We start from the raw sequence: 26,988 nt of genomic DNA on the forward strand, positions 1-26,988 counted from the left end.
TTTATTTTAATATTTATTCATTTTTTAAAGAAAAGTTTAAGAGCCGATAGTAAAAGAATAAAAAGGCATCATGATGGATACATTGCAGAAATCTTTATCAGAATCATCTCTTGAAATCTTACCCAGGTAGTCCTTGACTTATGGCCACAACGGAGCCTAAAAATTTGTTGTTAACCGAGACATTTGTTAAGTGAATTTTGCCCTATTTTACAACATTACTTGTCTCAGTTGTTATTAAGTGAATCACTGCAGTTGATAAATTAGTAACTCGGTTGTTAACTGAATCTGGGCTCCCTATTGACTGCTTTGTCAGGAGGTCACAAAAGTTGATCACGTGACCTTGGGACACTGCAACCGTCATAAATATGAACCAGTTGCCAAGAATCTGAATTCTGATCACGTGATCATGGGGACGCTGGAAAGGTGGTAACGGTGAAAAACAGTCATAAATCACTGTTTCAGTACTGTTGTAACTTTGGTCACTAAACAAACTATTGTAAGTGGAAGACTACCTGTACCGTCTACATGTTGCTGTATCCCCCCCCCCTCTTAATTTACCAGCATTGATTTAATTTATGCATGCAAAAGCCTATTCTTTTTGGAAATTGGGTTCTAGTCTATTCACCCACTTTCTCATTCCCTGTCTTATCTGACCACTGGTATCAGCCGTTACTGGAATGGGATATTCTCAGAATTGCAAAATGCTGGCCACACAATACTTAAAGCTATTTGGATTGGCTAATTCCATGATGGCGAACCTATGGCATGCGGGCCACAGGTGGCAAGCGGAGCCATTTCTGCGGGCATGCGCGCGCGCCTCCCACCGGCCAGCTGGTTTTTGGGTCTTTGCCGCGCATGCGGGAGACGCGTGCATATGTCCATACCACCCCTCCCCTCCCAGGAGTCTCCACGCGGCCCGTTATGGATGCCAGGTAGTTACAGGGCTCGCACGGAGGCTCTGGGAGGGCGAAAAATGGGCCTACCGGAAGTCCAGGAACGGGCTGTTTCCAGCCTCCGGAGGCTTCAGGGAAGCCTGCTAAGGCCTAAATAGGGGGGGGGGATCACGCATGCCTGCGTGTGGGAGGAGCGCAGGAGGGTTACGCATGCCTGCGTAGGGGGCAGGGCAGGGGGGTTGCTTGCGCATGTATGGGAGGGGCAGGGCCTGCGTGGTGGGTATTACATTATGGGTGTGGGCATGTGCACATGCGCTATTGCACATGCGTGCATGCTTTTGGCAGCTGAGGAAAAAAAGGTTAGCCATCACCGGGCTAATTCATTGCTCCGGTCCCTTCTCCTAATCTGGAGACTTTGGAGAGGTGACAATATTCACACTGCTTCACTCCTCTCTTAAGGTCATTATTTCTGGCAAAACCTGTCTGCTATGAACCCAAGCTCAGCTTGGTAGCTGTGGTCCTTGCCTCAATTAAAATAGGAACCACAGAAATTGTCAAAAGAAGACCCATTTGTGAGAGCATCAGGCCAGCTCCTTGACCCTTATCATCTGGGTTACATTAATTTGCAGGGGGTGGGGGAATCCAGTTTATTTGGAAAAGGTGTTATCAGATTTTTTGCCCAAGGAGGCTCTCCTCTTTACAGTGTCTAAACGAGAAACATCAGTTTAGACCAGGGGTCTCCAACCTTGGTCCCTTTAAGACTTGTGGACTTCAACTCCCAGAGTCCCTCAGCCAGCAAAGCTGGCTGAGGAACTCTGGGAGTTGAAGTCCACAAGTCTTAAAGGGACCAAGGTTGGAGACCCCTGGTTTAGACTCCACTGCTCGATCTTGTGACTAAAAACTTCCTTTCCTGAACCAGGATATGACCGGCTTGTATTTGGAAAAACCAGAACCATCCTTGAGGGATGGAATGGATGTGTATTTCCTCTCCAATCTTCTTTATTAAAAACAAATTCAAAAGGGAAGGTAGTAGCAAAGGAAAATTTAATGAGAAGCCCACGAGGGAAGTAGATTTTGTCATAATCAGGCTTGCAAAAATAGAGAACTAGTGGCTGAAACCTACGGCCGAAAAAAGGGGCCTAGTAAATATGTTGTTGTTTCAACTGGATGTTTTGAGCTGCCGAATCTTGCCTGGATGAGAGAATGACCAACAAAAGACTAGAAAATAAGAAATGACTTTATCTGTTACCTCCATAGGTGGAACCAGTAGGTGGGAATTTTTAAAAATGTGATTTTCATGAAAACAAACATAGCATTAGATCTTATTCCAGGAGTGTCCTTTGTCTTGCCCAATCCTGAAATCCCAAAAACAAAACTGCGTGTCATAATACTCTGCTTTCCAAGAATGACATTATTTTTCTCCTCCTCAAGTCATTTCATCATTTTAGTACACCTGGCATATCATTCTCTATTGCCCCATAATGGGATCTATTATTAGTGGTTTGCTATTAGCCGTCCGAGATCATTCTGTGTTCCCTTCATCCCTGCTTATTTTTAAGCGTAGCTTCAAGGCTTCTCTGTTCTGCCTCAGCCAGAACTTCTGTGGAGGCACTGGTGAAATCCAATTTTTTTTTTACTACCGGTTCTGTGGCCACGGCTTGGTGGACGTGGCAGGGGAAGGATACTGCAAAATCCCCATTCCCTCCCCACTCCTGGGGGAAAGATATTGCAAAATCCCCATTCCCTCCCCACTCCTGGGGGAAAGGATACTGCAAAATCTCCATTCCCACCCCACTCTGGGGCCAGCCAGAGGTAGTATTTGCCGGTTCTCCAAACTGCTCAAAATTTCCGCTACCGGTTCTCCAGAACCGTCAGAACCAGCTGGATTTCACCCCTAGTGTGGAAGCTTTTGAAGCCACCTTCTAAAGCAACCTCATATAATTTTTTTTCATCCAGGACTAATTGAGGGAAGTAGATTTACATTTTCAAAGCCAGCTCCTGGGAAAAAAATGGCAGCTAAGGGCTTTTCCATACCAAGTTTTGTGCCAGAAAATATAATTTCTCTGAGACATTTTTCTTTCCAACTGAAGCAAAGTTTTGATGTATCTCAGCCCAATTTTGGCTTTCTGTATTATATCGGGATTAACTCAAATCAGATACCTAATTTACAACCATCCTTTTGAAAATGGTAAGCACATGGATGGCCAGCCTGGAAATGCTAAAGCATTCTTTAAGTGCAACTTCTCCCAGATTTGATCAGGCTCTCTTAATCACCAGGTTTAAGCATGAGATAAAAAGGACAGACAGTTATTCTGTGATTTTTTTCCAACTTTCCCATCAGGACACTCCAAGCAGTTTCACAACCCAGCCGTGCTCCAATTGGAGAAGCCAACGATTTTCTGAGGGCAACAAGATCTGCAATTCTTGTTGTGGTGATGACTGCCACTTTAAAGGCTTGAAGAATCCCAACATGGTGATCTGCAAAGCATAAGAAACAAAAGGTAAAAAGCTTCCTTCAGTTGGTCTCAGCTGCTAGAGACTCTATGCACACGTAAGGTTTTTTTTGGCAACTATATTTTTATCTATCACTCCATCCATCCATCCATCCAGGGGTGAAATTCAAAATTTTTCCCTACCGGTTCTGTGGGCGTGGCTTGGTGGGCATGGCAGGGGAAGGATATTGCAAAATCTCCATTCCTACCCCACTCCAGGGGAAGGACACTACAGAATCCCCATTCCCTCCCCACTCCAGGGGAAGGATATTGCAAAGTCTCCATTCCTACCCCACTCTGGTGCCAGCCAGAGGTGATATTTGCTGGGTCTCCGAACTACTCAAAATTTCCACTACTGGTTGTCCAGAACCTATTAGAACTTGCTGGATTTCACCCCTACATCCATTCATCCCTCACTCACTCACATTTAGAAACCACCCATCTCCTCACAAAGTGGCTCTGGGTGGTGTACAAATAAGTTATAAAAACATAAAAGCTATATATAAATATTTTGTTAGCAGACAGTTAAAAAAAAAGAGAGAATTAAAATTTTAAAAAGAGAGAGGTCTTCAAGGTGCCAACCGGCCCCATGGTTGCATGCCTCACGTCAGTTGGTAGAGCCAGGCCTTCAGACATTTCCGAAAGGCGCAGGAGGGGGATGGGGGGGGGACGGGGACGAGGACTGCCACACCTCACCTCTGGTGGAGAATGTTCCAAAGAGTGGGGGAAACAGAAAAGAAGCAACATGTAAGCGCTTTCCTGTTTAGTCTTACTGTTTAAAACACTCTCCTGTTTAGTCCTGCTTACCTTTTGCCAACAAATTCAGTAAAAGTTTGCTAAAGGCTTGTACCTGCTCTGCACAAGCCACATTTTAAGATTTTAGATCGGTTATTTTTTATCACTGGTAGAGCACGAGGGGCTAAAGGTTTCAAGTATATCCAGCCCAAAACTGTATGTTTGTACAGATAGTCCTCATTTAGTGACAACCGGCAATTCAGTCATTAAATGAAGTGGCTTCTAAGAGAAACCATGTCTGTGCTTAGGATCTCACTTCATTTTTCCTTTGCTTTACACACCTGAAGTGGTTGTAAATGTCACGCTTGGTCATAAAGTGACTTTTTCATCCCCATTGTCACTAAATAGAAAGAATAGAATAGAATAGAATAGAATAGAATAGAATAGAATAGAATAGAATAGAATAGAATAGAATAGAATAGAATAGAATAGAATAGAATAGAATAGAATAGAATAGAATAGAATTTTTTATTGGCCAAGTGTGATTGGACACCCAAGGAATTTGTCTTGGTGCATATGCTCTCAGTGTATATAAGAAAAAAAATACATTCATCAAGAATCATGAATAGAATAGAATAGAGTAGAGTAGAGTAGAGTAGAGTAGAGTAGAGTAGAGTAGAATAGAATAGAATAGAATAGAATAGAATAGAATTCTTTATTGGCCAAGTGTGATTGGACACACAAGGAATTTGTCTTGGTGCATATGCTCTCAGCGTACATAAAAGAAAAGATACCTTCATCAAGAATCATAAGATACTACACTTAATGAAAGTCATAGGGTACAAATAAGCAATCAGGATTATAAAGGGATTATTATAAATGAGGATTATAAAGTTTGAAACGGAATCCTGAAAGTGAAGCCCCTTCACCCACAAGCTAGAGCTTTCAGAGCATCAGTTGCACCAAAAATCACACAAAATCAAGTCTGCTCAACACTAGACAGTATGACCAGCTAAAGGGAAGAACTGCACAACAATTTCAGAAACATGCTTGGACAATTTTTCCAGGGAAAAGAGAGCTATGAAAAGGTAGGCATGGGTGCAAATGCCTGGACAGGATTCTCGTGGCACCACTGCTTACATCAAGACTGATAAAGTCCATTTCATTTTTACAAACTTGTCTTAGAGAGAAAGATACCCCCCCACACACCCAAAATTATGTTGATCATGTGTAACTTTTAACAATGGGGAGCTGCATTAGGACTTTTACGATGTAAAAAAGGTGTGGAGATAGAAAGAGTACAAAGAAGAGCAACAAAGATGATTAGGGGACTGGAGGCTAAACCTATGAAGAACGGTTGCAGGAACTGGGTATGTCTAGTTGAATGAAAAGAAGGACAAGGGGTGACATGATAGCAGTGTTCCAATATCTCAGGGGTTGCCACAAAGAAGAGGGAGTCAAGCTATTCTCCAAAGCACCTGAGGGTAGAACAAGAAGCAACGGGTGGAAACTAATCAAGGAGAGAAGCAACTTAGAACTAAGGAGAACTAAGGAGAAATTTCCTGACAATAAGAACAATGAATCGGTGGAACAACTTGCCTCCAGAGGTTGTGAATGCTCCAACATTGTTTCCCAAGAACATAATCTAATTGTATCCCTCGATAGTATGTTAGCATTAGACTATTAAAAATGACTGATCAAAAGGTATACCGCAGTTACAACACAGAAGAACCACCAGACAAAACAATTTAACAATGTGAATTCCGCAAGCTGCTCATTAAGTCATCGCATTTCCTGCCTCTTACAGGAACAGACTGGCAGCCCTCCAGCTGTAGTTGCCCTAGTAAAGAGAGTTTCCTCTAATCGATTGAGAAATAGGATTTTCAAGTCTTAACAGTAACTATAAAACACTTATTTCTAATTAAAAATCTTAGAACATGAATCTAAAATTTGTCAGATCTGGAGAGTTTCAAGACGGCTTGAAGACCGTATATATTCTTCCTCCTGTAGTTAGTTAAACAGCTGAGTCCTACAGGTAGTTCTCAACCTATGACCACAATTGAGCCCAACACTTCCGTTGCTAAGTGAAACATTTTTAAAGTGAATTTTGCCCCATTTTACGAGTTTTCTTGCCACGCTGGTTAAGTGAATCACTGCAGTTGTTCAATTAGTGCCATGGTTGTTAAATGAATCTGGTTTTCCCATTGACTTTGTTTGTCAGAAGGTCGCAAAAGGGGATCACGTAACCCTGGGACACTGCCATCGTCATAAATAGGATCAGTTGCCAAACGTCTGAATTTTGATCACACAGAATGCGGCTGCGCGAGTAGTAACGGGAGCCGCTCGTGGCTCCCATGTAACATTACTGCTCCGCAGTCTGCATTGGCTTCCTGTGGTCTTTCGGGTGCGCTTCAAGATTTTGGTTACCACCTTTAAAGCGCTCCATGGCTTAGGACCTGGGTACTTACGAGACCGTCTGCTGTTACCTTATGCCTCCCACCGACCGGTACGCTCTCATAGAGAAGGTCTCCTCAGGGTGCCGTCCGCCAAACAATGTCGGTTGGCGGCCCCCAGGAGTAGGGCCTCTGTTGGAGCAGCGACGCTCTGGAATGAACTTCCCCCTGGCCTACGCCAAGTGCCTGATCTTCGCACCTTTCGCCGTGAGCTAAAAACATACTTATTTATTCAAGCTGGACTGGCGTAATGGTTTTTTAACATTTTAAATTGGGTTTTATTGTTGTGGGGTTTTAAATTTTTAAAATTTAAAATTTAAATTTTTAAACAATGGCCTTTTTGTAATATGTTTTATTTAAAATTTTGATTTTAATTGTATATATATTGTGTTTTATTTAGGCTGTACACCGCCCTGAGTCCTTCGGGAGAAGGGCGGTATAAAAATTTGATAAATAAATAAATAAATAAATAAATAAATATGACCATGGGAATGCTTCAATGGGCGTAAGTGTGAAAAACATTCATAAATCATTTTTTTCAGTGCCGTTGTAACTTTGAATGGTCCCTGAATGAACTAATGTAAGTCAAAGTTTACCTGTTCTAGGTTTCTTGGCTAGCTGAAAACCAAGAAAATGATCATTGTGGAATGCCGTCTCAACAAGAGATACGTTAAATGGCAAAATAAACTTCCTGTGCATTCAGTAAAATCACATCATCTTTTTCCTGATGGAAAGAATCACATGGTCCTCTGGATTGAATACCCTAAAGTTCTTCAGAGCATGTAATGCCCCAGTTGCCAATATCTGCAATGCTTTAAAGCAGCTGCATCTTTTCCCAGGGTGACACAGCAGCTGTGGAAAGCAGCCATACAATTCTGGGAAAAGTTGCAACTGATTTTAAAGAGGAGCTATAGAATATTTGTAGCTCAGCAGTGGTGGGTTGCTACCGGTTCGCCCGAACCAGGGCAAACCAGTAGCAGTGGCGGCAGGAGGCTCCACCCAGACATCATCAAATACGCTCTGCGCATGCGCAGAAGTGGTGCTTGCTTGCTTTGCTTGCACATGCGAGCAAACCAGTAGCAAAGGTAAGTGAAACCCACCACTTTGCTCAGGCTTGAACTCTGAAGTCCCGAATACTCTCTAAGCCTACTTGTTTTGTTGCAGAGATTTTATTATCCAATTAGGTTACATCTTCAGTGTGATGCATTAAAGAGCTGCAGCCCGGTGTTGTATTCATATTGCAAAGTATTTTTCCCACATTATTTTTGAAGTGTGGTATGTGGATATTCATTTGTTAAACCAGTTTTATGTTCTGCTTTTTTTTTTTAAAAAAAATTGCATTTATCAGCAACTGTTTTGGTTGGGGGAAATGTTGGCTTTGTTGGTTTTGACGGTGTTAATCTTGTTTTAGATACCATGCAGATTTGGCTTTCTTCTGTGCGTAATTTATTGTTGTGAGAGACTTCTGTGTTGTTGTGGAAAAGAAACTGACCTAATTTACAAAACGAATTAGATTTCCCAAAACATCACAAGGTGCTACTCTAGGTTATTTCCAAACCGGCTTTATTTTTTCATGTTGCTTACTTGAGTACTTGCAGACACAACAGGTGATGAAAGAGTCAGCACATTATCTTTTGGCCACACCAAGAAAATAGCGTAGACTGCGGGTCCCTTTGAGGTGTACCTGCAGAGGAACATAAGGCAAAACACTTGAACTGTAGTCGGCAACATGGAAATATTGAAACAGACAGCCGCGATCCACCTTGGAGATAACAGGCCTTTCATTTGTGCAACTCCTTCCCTTGATCACTTTGACTGAAGGTGAAGGCCAGAACGCTTAGCTTTTCTCACACACCGCCGGAGCTGATCAGCCCTGTGTGATGAAACAACCCTCAGCCTCGCACACCCTCTGAACATGCAAATATTGCATTACAGTTCGTCCTTGTTTTTCAACTGCTGCCGTCAACAACATGGCAGGAAACCTGGCAAGGCCTGCGCAAAACTTTCCACAAATGGCCACTGCAGAGAGCGGCTCTTCTAATGTTCTCTTTGTCTTGAGATACCACCAAAATTCTACCCTTCCTTGTTGATGGCCATTTGTCAATCCTTCCCAGTTGGGCTAGAATCAGGGAAGAGCGAGTCCAGAGGTATTTCACGAGAATACCTGATGCCACCAGGCTTGAAATTTTGGGCTTGGACAACTTAGAACTATGCCGCCTTCTGTCTGACCTAAGCGTAATACATCTGCCACAATGTCCTACCTGTCAATGACTACTTCAGCTTCAATTGCAACAATACACGAGCACACAATAGATACAAACTCAAGATAAACTGATCCAAACTCGATTGCAGAAAATATGACTTCAGCAACAGAGTGGTCAACGCCTGGAATGCACTACCTGACTTTGTGGTTTCATCCCAAAACCAGGGGTGAAATTTTTATTTATTTATTTATTTATTTATTTATTTATTTATTTATTTATTTATTTATTTATTTATTTATTTATTTATTTATTTAGTCACAATATATATAAGTATCATACCAAAAAAAAAAGATTATATAGTATATAAACATATATATGAGTAAATATTAGGAGGTATAAGCATATATATATATAAGAAGAAGAAAAACAATAGGACAGGAACGGTAGGCACGTTTGTGCTCTTATGCACGCCCCTTATTGTCCTCTTAGGAATGGGGTGAGGTCAATATTAGAAAGTTTTTGGTTAAAGCTTTTGGGATTATGGGAAGAGACCACAGACTCAGGTAAAGTGTTCCAAGCACTGATGATTCTGTTACAGAAGTCATATTTTCTGCAATCTAGATTAAAGCGGTTAACATTAAGTTTAAATCTATTGGTTGCTCTTGTATTATTGCAATTAAAGCTGAAGTAGTCTTTAACAGGAAGGACATTACAATAGATGATTCTATGAGTTAAACTTAGGTCTTATCGAAGGCGACGGAGTTCCAAGTTTTCTAAGCCTAGGATTTCAAGTCTGGTGGGATAAGGTATTTTGTTGTTTTCAGAGGAATGAAGAATGAAGGAATGAAGAGGAATGAATGTTCCTGGTTCAGTCTGGTTCACCCGAACCGTTAGTAAAAAAGGCTACTGGTTCACCTAACCGTTAGTAAAAAAAATGTAAAAAAAAAAGTTCTGAAGATCGCAGGTCACTCAGTTGATCATTGGAAGTTTTTTTTTTTTACATTTTTACTTTTTAGGCATTTTTTTACTACCGGTTCTCTGGAATCGGTAGTAAAAATGCTTTTAAAAAGCTTTCTTTTTTACTTTTAAAAGCATTTTTTTATAACCTATTCGGCCGAATAGGTTGTAAAAAATGCTTTTAAAAGTAAAACAAAAAGGTCTGAAGATTGTGTGCCACAGCTGATCACACACCCCCCACACACACGCTGTTCTACTTACCCCCTACCTCCTTTTGGCATACACTGTGCATAGCTGCACCTCGCATTTGGTGCATGGTGCACTGTGTGTGTGCAGCGCGTGTTTGGCACGCAATGAGCAAACCGGTAGTAAACCGGCTCAGATTTCATCACTGCCCAAAACCCCCAAAATTTTAACCTAAGACTTACCCCATTCCAAAGAGGTCTGTAAGGGGCGTGCATAAGCACACCAGCGTGCCTACCATCCTGGTCCTACTGTTCCCATTAATTCGTATCCATTTCCTGTATTCATAATCATGTTTATACTTATATCTGTTATCTTATACATGCTTGACAAATAAATAAATAAATAAAAAGTTTTCATATGGTTTTAGGTTTCCTTTTAAAAGGAAGCACGGGGAAAAATCAGATTTTGTTTCTGTTTTACAGAATAAAAAGAATCCTACTATCTATCTCTTACCTTCCACAGATTTATGAAAGCACTAGCAAGTGAACTAAAATAAACAAAGCCTTAAGTTTAATTATCTTTGAACAAGGAGAGGGGTATTAGGAGAGTCCTTTGAACAGCGGTTGCAAAAGGTTGTAATCTAGCCACGTTCCAGTCACTAAGTCCAAAGTAGCACAAAACAGTAAAAAAGCCAATTTTGAAAACAAATATTCATGGACTGTGAACAGCAAAAGAGAGGAGGGGGCTCTAATGCTCAGTCAACTGAATTTATCTGTATTTAACCAGATTTTTTTCCTTGCATCTTCAAAGTGAAGCATCACATTGCAGCTTCTGTTCAACAATTGCTATCTGTTGTTGTTGTTGTTAGTTGCGAAGTCATGTCCAACCCATCACGACCCCATGCACAATGTTCCTCCAGGCCTTCCTGTCCTCTACCATCTTCTGGAGTCCATTTAAACTCATGCCTACTGCTTCAGTGACTCCATCCAGCCACCTCATTCTCTGGGGTCCCCTTCTTCTTTTGCCCTCAATCTTTCCCAGCATTAGGCTCTTCTCCAGTGAGCCCTTCCTTCTCATTAGGTGGCCAAAGTATTTCAGTTTCATCTTCAGGATCTGGCCTTCTAAAGAGCAGTCAGGGTTGATCTCCTCTAGGACTGACCGGTTGGATTGCCTTGCAGTCCAAGGGACTCACAGGGGTTGCTGTCTACCACCTCAGTAAAAATAATACACATTTAAACCTTAACCGAGAAGCTTGGTGACTATTCTTTTCAGCTATTTTTCTGAATGTTCATAGTATAACCCCCCCAAAAAGAGGGGCAAAAATATTTCCACTTCTAATGTAAAAGTGTGTACAGGTGGTCCTTGAGTTACGACCTCAATGGAGCCAACCCGTCACGGTCGTAACTTGGGTTCATTATAAAGCCATGTGACGGATCAGATTTCGCAAGCTTTTCTGCAGGGGTTGTTAAATGAATCGCTGCAGTTGTTAAGTGAAACTGCAGTCGTTAAACTGAAAACGGTAAGAAAATTCCTGCTTTCACCAAAAACTTCGTAAAGTGTGGTCACACGAGCGCAGGATGCTGCAAATGTGGCCTGCCTGCTAAGTGAGGTCATGTGATCGCAGGGGGGAGATGGAACTTCGAATCCGGGATATCCCCCACCCCACCCCTCCCAAAGTCCATCGTAACTCTGAGAAGTAGAAAACTCCCTGTAATCATATCAATCTCTTGGAGAAGATCTACTCTCCAGCCCAGGGGTCTCCAACCTTGGTCCCTTTAAGACTTGTGGACTTCAACTCCCAGAGTCCCTCAGCCAGCAAAGCTGGCTGAGGAACTCTGGGAGTTGAAGTCCACAAGTCTTAAAGGGACCAAGGTTGGAGACCCCTGCTCCAGACAGAAAGTTACAGAAATTTGCTTAGAACTTCAACCCTGCGACTTCTACATTTGTGTATCTGCTGGTACCTCCTCTTGTTTCTAAGCAGATACAGGCAAATGATCGACTGCCCATTTCGTTGAGTGGCTGTTCAAAGTTACAACAGCTCTGAAAAAAAGTGACTTAAGGTATGACGGTTTTCTGCACTTGCAACCGCTGCAGCATCCCTATGGTCATGTGATCCAAATTTGGCCGCTTGGCAAACTGGCATGGATTTATGACGGTCGCCGTGTCCCAGGTTCACGCAATCCCGTTTTGCGACTTTCGGACAAGCACAGCCAATGAGGAATTCAGATTCCCTTAATAACAGATTACTAAATTAACAATTGAAGCGATTCACTTAACATCTGTGGCAAGGAAGGTCGTAAAATGGAGGCAAAATTCACTTAATAACTGTCCCGCTTAGCAATGAAAATCTTGGGCTCAGTTGTGGTCATGAGTCGAGGACTACCTGTAATCCCAAATTTTGGTCATACAAGTGTTAGAAACAATGAGAAGAGGTAAAACGGAGGGAAGGAAAGGGTAGAAGAACCACTCCAAATGCAATTAAAATGTTTTTTTGGGGGGCTTTCTTTAGAGAGAATATATATGATTATCTATGAATAAGAAAATGGACATTTACAATATATGTATAAGAAAATAAAATAAAAAGTGTTAGAAACAATGCAATTCAACCTAGAAATAAGGATAAGGTTTCTGACAGTGAGAACAATCTGGCAATGGAACAGCTTGCCTTCAGACGTGGGAGCTTCATTATAGGAGGTTTTTTAAGAAGAGACTGGACAGTCACCTGTCTGAAATGATGTAGGGCAGTGTTGGTTCGGCATGCATGCCAGAAGCAGCACCCAAAACCATCCCGCAACGAATGCACAACCTCACCAGCTCCTCTTCTGTATTCCTGTGCTGAAATGCGCGCCAGTCAGCTGGCAGTCACGCGCGGGAGAGTGGCAGACCCTGGAAGAGTGGCGTTCCAACACACATGCGCAGGCTGGCACCCAACCTTCCGGGTTGCCGTTGCATGCATGCACAATGTCCAGCTGTTTGTTGGGCGCACTTCCTTGCCAGTATCCGAATGTTTGGGTGCCGGCTTGTGCATGCGCGATGGACTGCTGTTCTTCCGGGTATCGCCGCTCCCGTGTGCGCAAAGGCCAGCGGGGCCGTGCATACCTTGCGGGATGGTTTCACGTGCCACTTCCAGTATGCAGGCCGGCACGTGGGAATGCCAAAGGTTCGCCTACATTGATGTAGGGTCTCCTGCTTGGGGGTGGGTGGGATGGACTAGCTGACCTCCAAGGACCCTTCCAACTCCGTTATTCAATCCAGCCTATCTTAACGAACTTTGCCTTACCAGGTCTCCTCACTGCGGTTCTCCTTCTGGGTCCTCCAAGGCCTGGATTCATATATGGCCTCCCCGTTCACCTTCAGCCACATGCCGAGGGCCAGGAGCCTCTCTTGGAAAATGGGAACAATCCGTCCTTCTTTGGTGGGCCCCACATTGAGAAGGTAATTTCCTCCGTAACTGACAGTATGCACCAATTGCTACGGTGAAAGTAGAAAGAGAACAAAAATGTATTTTAAACCCTTTACAGCAGGGGTCTCCAACCCTGGCAGGCTTAAAGTTGCCAAGGTTGGAGACCCCCTGCTTTACAGCAAAGCTTTTAGTCTGGTGGCATTCCAGGCTTTGGAAAACTTCAGGTACACTGCCTTGAAAGCATCTGCATATCTCGGAACTTCTGCCAAAGTATTTAAATATTTATTTATTAATTAGGAAGTAGAAGCGGGGTGGCTTGCTTCCATCCCCTCATGTTCTTAAACTCTTTCATCCCATATTGTCTTTGGGGAAGGGGGAGTTAAGAATAGCACGGGGGGGGGGGGAATCACAGTTTTAAAAACCGGGAAGCAATCTCCCATCATTCATATTTTCTAAGAAGGCTTGTGAACACTCTATATGGGATCAGAGACATTGTAGAATAGGATGGAATAGAATTTTTTATTGGCCAAGTATGACTGGATACACAAAGAATTTGTCTTTGGTGCATACGCTCTCAGAGTACATAAAAGAAAAGATACGTTCGTCAAGAATCGTAAGGTACAACACTTAATGGTAGTCATAGGGAAACAGTCGGTATAAATCTTAAGGATGCAAGCAACAAGGTTACAGTCATACAGTCATAAGTGGGAGGAGATGTGTGATAGGAACGATGAGAAGATTAATAGTAGTGCAGACTTAGTAACTACCAGATTTCCCCGAAAATAAGACCCTTCCTTATATATATTTTTTTATTTGCATTTATACCCCGCCCTTCTCCAAAGACTCAGGGTGGCTTACACTATGTTAAGCAATAGTCTTCATCCATTTGTATATATTATATACAAAGTCACCTTATTGCTCCCAACAATCTGGGTCCTCATTTTACCTACCTTATAAAGGATGGAAGGCTGACTCAACCTTGGGCCTGGTGGGACTTAAACCTGCAGTAATTGCAGGCAGCTGTGTTAATTACAGACTGTCTTAGCAGTCTGAGCCACCAGAGGCCTTTTGAACCCTGAAATAAGCGCTTGGCCTTACTGCTATGCGCTCAAAAGCCCGATTGGGCTTATTATCAGGGGATGTCTTATTTTGGGGGAAACAGGGTAGTTTGACAGTGTTGAGGGAATTATTTGTTTCGCATTCTAGGAAGTAATCCTAAAGATTATTGGGGTTCTTTTGCTCCTTGGTTATTTATTTTTATTACAAAAGTAAATTCTTCTAGTAAGAGTATCAGGAGTATTCTACGGCAGGGGTCTCCAACCTTGGCAACTTTAAGCCTGGTGGACTTCAACTCCCAGAATGCCCCAGCCAGCAAAGCTGGCTGGGGCATTCTGGGAGTTGAAGTCCGCCAGGCTTAAAGTTGCCAAGGTTGGAGACCCCTGTTCTATGGGAAGAAAATGGTAAATCAAGACAGACGGGGAACCTGATGGATACCAAAGGAAGTGCCTATAAGTTAATCCTTCACTTATGATCATAACTGAGCACCGAATTATGGCTGTATGTCATGCTGCTCATTAAACAAATCATCAACTGACTTGATTTTAGGATTTTTTTAGTGGTGGCCATTAAATGAATGCGGTGGTCATTAAGCGAACCCATTGCTTGCAACGGGCATTTTTTGCTAGAAACCGGAAGTAAACAATGGTCTCCAGCAAAAAGACATTGTAAGCAGTGGTTACGTGTCCACTGCAAACCGCTTTAAATGCGGGCTGGTCACCAAGTGCCCATAATGCGACCACAGGACGGCGGGGAGGGTCAGAACTTCGAATCTTTTTTTTTTTATTTACATTTATATCCCGCCCTTCTCCAAAGACTCAGGGCGGCTTACAGTGTATAAGGCAATAGTCTCATTCTATTTGTATATTTACAAGGTCAACTTATTGCCCCCCCAACTATCTGGGTCCTCATTTTACCTACCTTATAAAGGATGGAAGGCTGAGTCAACCTCGGGCCGGGCTTGAACCTGCAGTAATTGCAGGCTGCTGTGTTCTAATAACAGGCTTCTAACAGCCTGAGCTATTACGGCCCCTCTTGAGAATCTTGAGTTAATTCGTATCTTTTTGGGATGGTCTTTGAACCAACTTTGACCATTAAACAAGCAATCAGTTGTTAAGCAAGCAACTGGTCATTAAGCAATACCACGTGTAAACTATATATTCATTCATCCCAAGGGGTTTTCTAACCCAGCCCTAAAAATAACAATAAACTGCGTATATGAGTCAACTTAAGCTGAAGGATACTTTGTAATACTGATTTTGAAATGCTTTAATCATCATCCACTGAAACTGCCCCTGGTGTCTTAATAATTAAGAGATAATAATTATTATAATTAAAGATAATTTAGTTGCATTTATGTATGCCTGGAAACCTATCTTGCTTTCAAAGGCCTAACAATTGCAGGAAAGGCCCAGAAATTCCTGGAAACCAGTCCTGCTTTCAAAGGCCTAACAAATTCCCATTTTTATATTTACCGTTGTGATTCTCTTTCTACTTTTGAGGCTGCCTGTGTAAGACGAGATCAACACACACATGTAGCCTCACAGTCAGCAAGCACACACACAAAATGGAGGCCAAGGCAGCAAGCTGGCTCTGGCCACCTGAGTGGAAAGGAACACCAGGAGGCTACAGATTATCTGGGGGAAATCTGTAGACAATTCCTGTCCCTTGCTTTACTAGCATATCAGTTGCAGGAATTGACGCCTCTCCATTATGCTGCCTAGATTTGCTCAGTTGTTCATTCACCTTTTCAATTTGAGCCAGTTTGGTCTAGTGCAGGAGTTAGCAACCTGCGATTCTGGAGCCGCATGTGGCTTTTTCACCCCTCTGCTGCGGCTCCCTGTCACGCAAAACATGCGGCATAGCCACCAATGTGCGACACCCACTGGCATACGATTTATTGAGCTTTTCAACCCCTGGTAGGCCAACCATGGATAAATCCAAGAAAAGAAAAGTTTCAAAAGAAAACAGGTTTAATTCAACTACATATGCTAGTTTTGTGGCTGCTCATGAAATAGTCAGGCACGGGAAGGGTTTTATGACTCCCGGTGTTTTCTTTTCTGTGAGAAATGGGTCCAAATGGCTCTTTGAGTGTTTAAGGTTGCTGACCCCTGGTTTAGTGATTAAATCACAGGCTGGAAACCAGGAGACAGTGAGGGCCTCAGGCCTGGAAAACTGGCTGAGTGACCCTGGGTCAGTCCCTCTCTCTCAGCCCGATCCACTTCTCAGGGTTGTTGTTGAGGGGAAAAAGGCGCATTACATACATTCATGGCCTGGAGTGACTTATAAAGTAATAAATACAGGATAAAAATCAAATAAAGAAAAGTTTGTTCCTGAAGTAGAAGGTAGACTCCTTTGGGAGCTGCAATCTCACCAGCTCTCTTGGATACAAATGTGGAGAGTACTACAGTATTGCAAGCAAACTCTGCCCACAGCCTGGAGTTCGATCTTGATTGGCTCAAAACTGACTCAGCCTTCTGTTCTTCCGAGGTCGATAAAATGAGGACCCGGATGGTTGGGGGAAATATGCTGACTCTGTAAACCGCTTAGAGAGGACCGTGAAGCACTAGGAAGTGATACAGGTAGCCCTTGACTTACAACAATTTGTTTAGTGACCGTTCAACGTTAGAATGGCACTGAAAAAAAGTGAGTTATGCCCGTTTTTCACAGTTACAACCTTTCCAGCGTCCCTCTGATCATGCAATCAAAATTCAGATGCCTGGCAATTGACTCATATTTATGACCATTGCTGTGTCCCAAAATTACATGATCCCCTTTTGTGACCTCCAGACAAGCAAAGTCAATGGAGAAGCCAGATTCACTTTAACAACCAGGTTACTAGCGTATCAAAGTGATTCACTTAACTACTGCGGCAAGAAAGGTCATTGTCGTGTCCCACTCCTCCGCTGACGGCCGGGTCAGGGAAATCCGAATCAGGCTTGCCTCTGCAGCTCTGCCCAAAGTCCTAGCAAAGTCCTCAGAGCAGGCAGGAGACCAGAAAGTGACTTCAGCAAGATATGTTCGACTTTGCCTGACTCAGAGACTGCCAGAAAGCAGGTCCTTTATATAGGCCATGGGGTGTGGCTCCATGACTCAGCACTCATTAAGGCCTGCCCCTCCCTTCCTTCTGTTGCCTCCGCCTATCCAATCTTCTGATGCGAGGGTCACTCTAATCAGCTGTTGGAAGTAAACTTTCCTCAGGCTCACATGCTGTGGAGGAGGGGGAGAGGTCTAGCTGCTCCGTTTGCCTGGGCATGGAGCCAGGGCTGGGGCCGGGGGGTGCTCCCTCCTCTGCAGCTTGTCTGGGCATGGAGCCAGGGCTGGGGCCGGGAGGCATACATTCCTCCGTGTTCGGGAGCAGATAAGAAGGCCCCGGCTGCTGTGAGAGCGGGCAAGACACAACAGTCATAAAGTAGGGCAAAATTTACTTAACAAATGTCCCACTTAACAACTGAAATTTTGGGCTCATTTGCGATCGTAAGTTGAGGACTACCTGCATATAAGTCTAAGAGTTAATGGTATAGTTGCAGCTCCAGCAGCTCTTGGTAGCTTCCACTGACCTGGGCATCCCCTCAGCCTTTGCTTATCCTTCCCAGGGCTTACCTGAATAATGGTGAACTCATTCATGACTTCAGAAATTTGCATGTCGCTGCGATATCCCCAGGACTTTTTGTCAACCGAGCTGCACATCTCCCACTTGTGATCTGGCAGGGAGCTGGGCTCGAATTTATCCTGGCAGTTGTAGTAGCCCCCATGTTTGCAGGAGCAATTGACGCCCCATCGATCGTTCACCACCACCGTATCCTGGAAAGAAAAATCCAAAAGAAACCTTGGAAGTTGGTGGGTTGCATGGCTGTCTTTTAAGAGTAAAGCTGTTGTGTCTGCGCTTCCCGAGCCGGGCCTGCTGCCGGAAAGTGACTTGGACAGTGAGGGGGAAGGGCCATCAGGACTTACCTCGGGAGTACCGGCTTCCCTGGCTCAGCTCCAGGAGCCAGAAGCAGGCCAGGTAGAGGAGGGAACAACAGAAGCAAGGGTGGAACAGGCCCAGGAAGTGCTGAGTCATGGGGCCACATCCCACAGGATATAAAAGACAGCAAGAGCTGCTGTGTCTCTTTGTAACAGGCAAATCCACAGATTAAGAGCTGAAGTTTGTTTCTGAGTGACTCACCAGAGTCGTGGAAGATAACGGAGGCTCTTGGCAGACGCTGGCTATTCTGCTGCCAGAGCTGATAGTGCTGGCTAATTAAGCCATCACTCGGATGGAGGCGAGGGAGGACACAACATCAGCAAAGGCCCTTATCAGTGGGCTGACTCACACAATGTATTCCGTCTGAGGCAGGGGTGAAATGCTGCCGGTTCGGACCGGATCGCCCGATTTGGTAGCGATGGCGGCGGGTGGTTCGGACAACTGGTAGCAAAAATCCCTGCTCTCCCCCCCACCATGCCCAGCTGAGCCGCGCGATCATCAGTTTGTTTTTTTTTACTTTTAAAAGCATTTTTTCTTCGGCCGAGAAAAGTAAAAAAAGAAGCCTCTGAAGCATGGAATGTAGCTACTTTAATGCTGCAAAGTTGGTGCTCTGTTTTACTTGGCAAGGCACCCATTTTAAATAGAATGCATAGCTCTAATGAATAAAGGTAAAGGTAAAGGTTCCCCTTGCACATATGTGCTAGTCATTCCTGATTCTAGGGAGCGGCAGCACTGTCCAAAGACGTCTCCGTGGTCATGTGGCTGGCATGACTCAACACCAAAGGTGCACGGAACGCTGTTACCTTCCCACCAAAGGTGGTCCCTATTTTTTCTACTTGCCTTTTTTTTTTTCCCCATAAAAAAGTTTTATTTTTACAATCATATCAAACAGCTCATCCAATGTACAGTTATATACAATTAGTCGGGTTTGCCCAGTCACCCCCCCCTTTTTAACACTCTTCCCTCTTCTACCTTCTTCTACTTTCCAGACCTTCCTCTCCTTCTCTTATCTACATCCTCTCCTCCCTCCACCCTACACCTTCCTTCTCCCTCTTCTACTTGCCTTTTTTACGTGATTTCAAACTGCTAGGTTGGCAGAAGCTGGGACAAGGAATGGGAGTTCACCCCGTTACGCGACACTAGGGTTTCCAACTGCTGAACTGCCGACCTTTCAATTGACAAGCTCAGCATCTTAGCCACTGAGCCATTGCATCCCTCTAATGAATAAATACTACAAATAATTTATATTGCCGAGATATAACCAAGAATTGCTGAAGCTAACTTAGACAGACTTGTCTTAGACACAATTAGTTCTGCATGCTAATTGTTCTGTCCTCCTTGCCTCCGTCCGAACGATGGCTTAATTAGCTGGCTCTTATCAGCTCTGGCAGCAAAAGAGTCAGCGTCTGCCAAGAGCCCTCGTTGGCTGCCAAAATGCTGGTGAGTCACAACCTTCAGCTCTAGTCAATCAGTGGATTTGCCTGATACAAAGAGACACACCAGCTCTTGCTGCCTTTTATGTCCTGTGGGGTGTGGCTCCATGACTCAGCACTTCCTAGGCCTGCCCCTCCCCTGCTTCTGTTGTTCCCTTCTTTCCTGCCTACAAAACCTAAGATTCAACCATGCCTGATTGCCGTCAGCTGGGTCTGCAGGCGTGGCCTGGGGGGGGGGGAAGAGTCAGAGGATGGAGGCCTCGTTATCTCTTTCACTTGGCCTGCTTCTGGCTCCTGGAGCTGAGCCAGGGAAGCCGGTGCTCCCGAGGTAAGTCCTGACGGCCCTTACCCCTCACTGTCCAAGTCACTTTCTGGCAGCAGGCCCGGCTCCAAGTCACTTTCTGGCAGCAGGCCCAGCTCCAAGGCACTTTCGGGCATGGGGCCAGGTTCGGGGGCTGGAGCCACAACACTAATTTTAATCATACAGATTAACTAAGATTTCCTCTGCTCTCTTATCTAAATAGTAAGCCTTACTATAATATAGCTCCAAAAAGTCTCACGATTTAATCGAGAGTAAAGGCACAAGAAATGGCCAACTGGTTGATAAGTCTCCCCTCCAGATTGCACTCCAAGGTTGGTTCTTGATGCTGCTGGCACCTCCCATCGCTCTCCTTCTACAATCTTAAATTTTCTACACATGGACTTAGAACTATAAAGTGTAGCTAGGTTCTCTCCAGATTTCTTTGTGATAGGTAGGATAGGAACTTTTTCCATTTCTGAACTCTTGAGCAGGGGTGAAATCCAGCAGGTTCTGGAGAACCGGTAGTGGAAATTTTGAATAGTTTGGAGAATCGGCAAATACCACCTCTGGCTGGCCCCAGAGTGGGGTGGGAATGGGCATTTTTGCAGTATCCTTCCCCCTGGAGTGGGGTGGGAATGGGTATTTTGCAGTATCCTTCCCCTGGAATGGGGTGGGAATGGGTATTTTGCAACATCCTTCCCCCTAGGAGTGGGGTGGGAATGGGGATTTTGCAGTATCCTTCCCCCAGGAGTGGGATGGAAATGGGCATTTTGCAGTATCCTTCCCCCAGGAAGGGGGGAAAATGGGCATTTTGCAGTATCCTTCCCGTGCCACGCCCACCAAGCCACGCCCACAGAACCGGTAGTAAAAAAAAATTGGATTTGACCACTGCTCTTGAGGTGCCCAACCTATGAACCCTGCAGTGACACCAGGTTACCTCTCCCCACAGGACCAGGAAAACAAAGCCAAAGTTTCATTTCGGAGGTAAACAGGTGCAAAGGACTCAAGGATCCGAAGTTATTTTAATGGTTCCCTCTTCGCTTAAGCAAACAGGAGAATAGCCTCCAGATCTAAACACCTGCAAGTGCAGATACCTTAACTGGGCTATCATTGTATAGCCAGGCAAGGAAGGAAGTTGAATTCCAATACGTATCTGGAGCTTCCCAATCGCCATCCGACCAAATAAGATCCGGCTTGTACCTAAACAGACAGGTGATAAAAATCAAAAAATTTTAACGGAGGCATTCTTGACTTATGACCACCATTGAGCCCAAAATTTCTGTTGCTAAGCAAGATCATTTGTTAAATGAATTTTGTACCGTTTTGTGACCTTTCTCGCCACAGTTCTTAAGTGAATCACTGCAGTTGTTAAATTACTAACACAGTTACTAAGTGAATCTGGTGTCCTTGTTGGTAGGTTGCTAGTTGTTGGTAGATTGCAGGACACCGCAATTGTCATAAATACGAGCCAGTGGCCAAGTGTCCACGTTTTGATTATGTGACCACGGGGATGCTGCACTGAATGTAAGTGTGAAAAATGATCATGTCATTTTTTCAGTGTTACTGTAACTTCAACCCACTGTTGAGGACTACCTGTTTTGGATCATCCCGCTAAGATGAGTCTTTGATTTCTCCATGATGACATCATTGTAATTAAATTAAGGAACTAAAACAGCTTATATTTCTACATTATATGTACAAGAAAGGACGTTGTAGCTCAGTGGCTAAGATACTGAGCTTGTTGATCAAAAGGTCAACAGTTCAGCAGTTCGAATCCCTAGAGCCGCATAACGGGGGTGAGCTCTCGTTACTTGTCCCAGCTTCCGCCAACCTAGCAGTTTGAAATCATGTAAAAATTCAAGTAGAAAAATAGGGACCACCTTTGGTGGGAAGCGAACAGCGTTCTGTGCGCCTTTGGTGTTTAGTCATGCCAACCACATGACCATGGAGATGTCTCATCTTTCTCAAGCTCCCAAGCCGGTGAATAGCGCAGGCTGGTAAAGCCTGTTATTAAGAACACAAAGCCTGCAATTACTGCAGGTTCGAGCCCGGCCCAAGGTTGACTCAGCCTTCCATCCTTTATAAGGTAGGTAAAATGAGGACCCAGATTGTTGGGGGGGCAATAAGTTGACTTTGTAAAAATATACAAATAGAATGAGACTATTGCCTTATACACTGTAAGCCGCCCTGAGTCTTCGGAGAAGGGCGGGGTATAAATGTAAAAAAAAAAAAAAAATCTGGAATAAGAACTGAAGGGAATCGTGTGCGCATGCACGATGGAACGCTGCTCTTCTGGGTTTCAGCGCTCCCGCACGCACAAAGGCCAACGAGGCCAAGCTATCCAGGCGGGATGGTTTTGCAAGCCATTTCCGGCACTCCGGTCGGCATGCAGTGACATAAAAGGTTAGCCATCACTGACTTATATAAACAGAAGAGGAATCTACAACCTGAGCTACGAATATTCTCTACTATTTCATAGTCCAAAAATGGACTTTGGCTCTTACCTTAAAACAAGTTCATAGAGTTCTGGAAGAGTCTTCTCAGAGACAAAAAACTGGCTCTTGAAGCTATTATTTTTGTCCAGTAAATACAACGGATGAAACCATTCAAAAAGGGAGTGATAGAGACCAAAGGATATGTTTCTAAGATTAAACAAAATAAAAGTTATGAGCTAATTAGTAAACCTGCTTTTTTTTTTCTGCATCATCCTAACTCCCCCTTTAAGTTCGATACCTTTTTCGGACAGCTTCTCCTAGTTCACCAACTAGGTCACGGTGGGGACCAGTATCCACTGAATTCCAGTTCCAGGACACTTCTGACCCCCAGTTGGTGAAGCCTTCATGATGCTTAGCAGTGAACACCACATACCTGTAGGAACCAATGACAAAGAATTAGAAAGAACTTCATCTTCTTTTGACATTTCACCAGTGTTTAGCATTTATAAGGTGAATGTGGGGAAAAAAGTACCGTATTTTTCAGAATATAAGACGCACCGGAGTATAAGATGCATCTTAGTTGTTGGTGAGGAAAATAAGAAAAAAGCTGATTGGCAGGTGGTTTGGCCTCCCGGAATCAGCTGTTCCCAGAGGTGAATTTTAGCAACAGGTTCCTTGGTTGTGAGCTCTGTGCCTTGTTGTTTTTGGCTTTTTTTTCCTGCCTCTGAAACTCCTTTTCAGAAAAAACTTTTTTCTGGCTCTGAAAGCCTCCAAAAAAGAACTTCAGAAAAAAAGCCTCTGAAGCTCTGTTTGGGGGCTTCTTTTCTGAAGCTTCTTTCTGATGCTTTTTTCAGTCTCTGAGAAGCTGGGCAGGGCTACATTCAGAGTATAAAATGCATCCAGATTTTCACCCTCTCTGGGGGGGGGGGGGAAGGTGCGTCTTATACTCCAAAAAATATGGTAAGTTATAAACATGAATGTGATTAAGGATATACCAAAAATATGCAATGCTGAGGGTTTTTAGCCTGGTGTGCTTCACTCAATTGAGTTACACCAGATTGTAGAGACCCTTGCAAAGCCTTATTCTGTACAGAATAATTGATGCTTGGGAATAGATATTATTATATGGCTATTGTATTATTGTATCTATTCCTGTCCTGTTGAACATTCTGATGCTGGAGGCGAGATCTGCCCGCACCCCTTCTGGCATTCCAGAAAGATCTTAAAATATCCTGGTTTTGCCAGCTGGCTTGGGGCACTGATAGAGATATTGAAATGCTTTTCAGTCTTGTATGCTTCTCTACTGGCGTTGGTAGGAATCTGAAATTAGCTTATTTTCTGTATCTCCCTCTCATTGTTCTGACCGCTTTCTCACATTGCATGTCCTGTTGGTTTAACAATTTCCTTGCAATTTTGTTTTCATGTATCTTTACTACTTATCACCTGTATATACAATTTGTTGCTGTTTCCCCGAGACTGGTGGGGTCTCCCACTCTCTTGGGTAAGCTAGCTGTATCGAGCCTGGGAACACATCCTATGTTAAATATAGCTAAATAGGCTATCTTATCGGTTGCTCTTGTTCTTTTTTCTCTGAGACTTTGAAGTCTTATATTGGATGACAAACTTCCATCTTTGTTGCTTAAATAATAACACTCGGGCCCTAAACATTGTGCACACTATGCATCCGTGGGGGAATCACCAGCTAAAGGAGAAGGGGGAGTGAGTAAAGCACTATGCTAGCACGGAGTCTCTCTGTAGGAGGAAACGTTCATAGGCCAGACCAGGGGTCTGCAAACTTGGCTCTTTTAAGACTTGTGGACTTCAACTCCCAGAGTTCCTCAGCCAGCTTTGCGGGGAGTTGAAGTCCACAAGTCTTAAAAGAGCCAAGTTTGCAGACCTCTGGGCCAGACTAATGAAGCCTTATCTACCGGTTCCCAAGGGAATGCAGTCAGTCTGGCCAGATTCTTGTAAAACAGGTGATCAACAATAAAGAAACTACTGTAGCCTATTGACAAAGTTGTTCTTGTTCCTTGCATCTCACATTAATCTTGCCAGACTGGCTGCATTCCCTTGGGAACCAGTAGATATTGTCTAGCCTAGTGTTTCTATGATGTTTCCTCCCAGGAAACCAATCCATACTGGCATGTTTCTTTATACTTACCCCTCTCCTTAACCAATGATCCCACATGGTGTCACAATTCAATGTAGTGTACAGCTTTTTCTCTGGGCTTTACACAATTGTTTTTAGCCATGCCAATTATAATTTCATTATGGATCTTATTTACACTGCAATACTTCTGCCTTAATTCTTCATGGCAAGAAAAGCCAAGAGCCCATTTTCAATTTTCTATGGTTTCAGTGTCCAGCTGCTAGAAGAACTTTAATCAATCTTGGCAGATCTTAAAAGAAAACTAAAGTAAATTAAGCAGAGCTCCATGGGAGGGAGACTGCATAACATCATATCCTGGTATTGCAAATGCAGGATAATTTGCACAATAAATTCTCCCTAAACAGGCCTAAAAAGGACAGAACCATTCAAGAATTCCCAAGAAAGCTTGAAAATAAACGGCAAGTTGGAACGGGGTATATACCACAACATTATTCATGGTTTGCAAAAATGGCAAATAATAAATAAATAAAATCATCATCATCATTATCCAGACATCCCGGTTGTTGAGGGCCAAAGTGTACAGTTTATTGACATTGCTGTACCAGGAGACGCCAGAGTCCAAGAAAAAGAACTGGAAAAAAATCATGAAATATTGCGACCTGGCCATCAAAACTACACGACTATGGATCAAACATGTAACAGTGATACCCATTGTCATCGGGGCACTTGGTACCATGTCCAAGAATTTTACAAAAGATATCAAAAAAAATGCAGCTTTCTGGAATAACACCAGTGGAACTGCAAAAAACTGCACTACTCAGAACATCACATATTTTAAGAAGGTACTTGGTTGATACCTAGGACGCTGGCAGCAACCCATATCAACCATTAGCATCAGTCAATCGTATTTGCGATGCCTTTTTGAATGTTCAGTTGACTGAGTTTTATATTTAATGACTAAGAGAGATAATAATACCATTGACCGTCATGTACATAGTCAACGTTATTTGTGACACATTTTTAAATGATCAGTTGACTGAGTTTCATATTTAATGAAAAGAGATAATACCATTGACTGCCATGTACATAATCAATGTTATTTGTGATGCATTTTTAAATGTTCAGTTGACTGAGTTTCATATTTAATGAAAAGAGATAATAATACCATTGACCGTCATGTACATAGTCAATGTTATTTGTGTAACATTTTTAAATGATCATGTTTAATAAATAAGAAATGATGATGATGATGATGATGATTATTATTATTATTGTTATTATTATTATTCGATTTGCGGTATCCTCTGCGGCAGGCCTTGGGATTCCCTCTCCCATCCCTCATTCCCCCGAGGATCCCGCGGCCGGGAACGATGGGAGTTGGGATCCGGCTCGGGGCCCCCAGCGGCTGGCGGGGCGGGGCTGACCTGGCCCCGGCGTCCTGGAAGAGCTGCGCCCACTCCTCCGGCTGGAAGTCGACGGCGGAGAAGCCCGGGGCGAAGTCGGCGTAGGAGGTGCCCGGAGGGAAGTGGAGGCGGACGAAGCGCTCGTAGCCGGGCTTGAGCTCGCCCTTCCAGTGCCACCAGAACCACTCCGAGCCCCAGGCGGGCACCGAGAAGACCCCCCAGTGCACGAAGATCCCGACCTTGGCCGCGTCGAACCAGCCAGGCAGGGGCCGCGCATCCAGGCTGGACCACTCGGGGGAGTAGCGCGGCCCCGCGGCGCTCCGCGTTAAAGCCCCGCGGCAAGAGAGCAGCAGCAGCGCCGGCAGAAGCAGCGGCAGCCAAAGACCCCCGGCGGCCATCGCGCCCCGCTCAGCGACCACGCCCCTCTCCCCCCCTCCTCCCGCCGCCATTGGCTGCTGTCTGGCCAATGGGAGGGCGATTGCGCGGCCGGGGAGAGAGGAGGGGCACGTGACGCAGCTGTGGGCGGGCCCTTTTTTGTGTTTTTTTTTTCCTTTTCACAACGGCCCTGCGGAGTAGGCCATTCTCAGGATTGCCTCTCTCCGCCTCTGAAGTAGGAGCTGCTGCTGCTGCTGCTCCTCTCCCAGGCTACACCATGAGGAGAACGATTGCAGGCCGTCCTCGACTTACAACAGTTCATTTAGTGACCATTCAAAATTAACCCCGGGGGTGTGTGAAAAAAAAGTGACTCACGACCGTTTTTTCGCACATATGACCGTTGCAGGATTCCCTGTGATCAAAATGCAGATGCTTGGCCACTGACTCGTACTTAGGATAGTCCCAGGGTCATGTCATCCCCTTTTTTGACCTTTCGAAAAACAAAGTCAGCAGGGAAGTCAGATTCCCTGAACAAGCAACCATGTTGCTAACAATGGCAGTGATCCGCTTAATGACTGTAGCAAG

General features: G+C 44.1%; 1 protein-coding gene across 1 annotated transcript; it reads right to left on the bottom strand.

Moving 5' to 3' along the window:
• FUCA1 (alpha-L-fucosidase 1) lies at positions 1–26,444 on the bottom strand. Its single transcript, XM_058195503.1, has 8 exons — positions 26,050–26,444; positions 22,814–22,948; positions 22,585–22,722; positions 21,175–21,280; positions 17,983–18,183; positions 13,201–13,391; positions 8,158–8,257; positions 1–3,371 (listed from the first exon to the last, which is right to left on the bottom strand). Exons 1-8 carry the CDS (start codon positions 26,424–26,426, stop codon positions 3,231–3,233), a joined length of 1,389 nt encoding a protein of 462 aa, XP_058051486.1. The 5' UTR covers positions 26,427–26,444; the 3' UTR covers positions 1–3,230.
• Between the last annotated feature and the right edge of the window lie 544 nt (positions 26,445–26,988).

The sequence above is a fragment of the Ahaetulla prasina genome, chromosome 10 (assembly GCF_028640845.1).
Source record: "Ahaetulla prasina isolate Xishuangbanna chromosome 10, ASM2864084v1, whole genome shotgun sequence".
In the NCBI taxonomy this organism is placed as follows: Eukaryota; Metazoa; Chordata; class Lepidosauria; order Squamata; family Colubridae; genus Ahaetulla; species Ahaetulla prasina.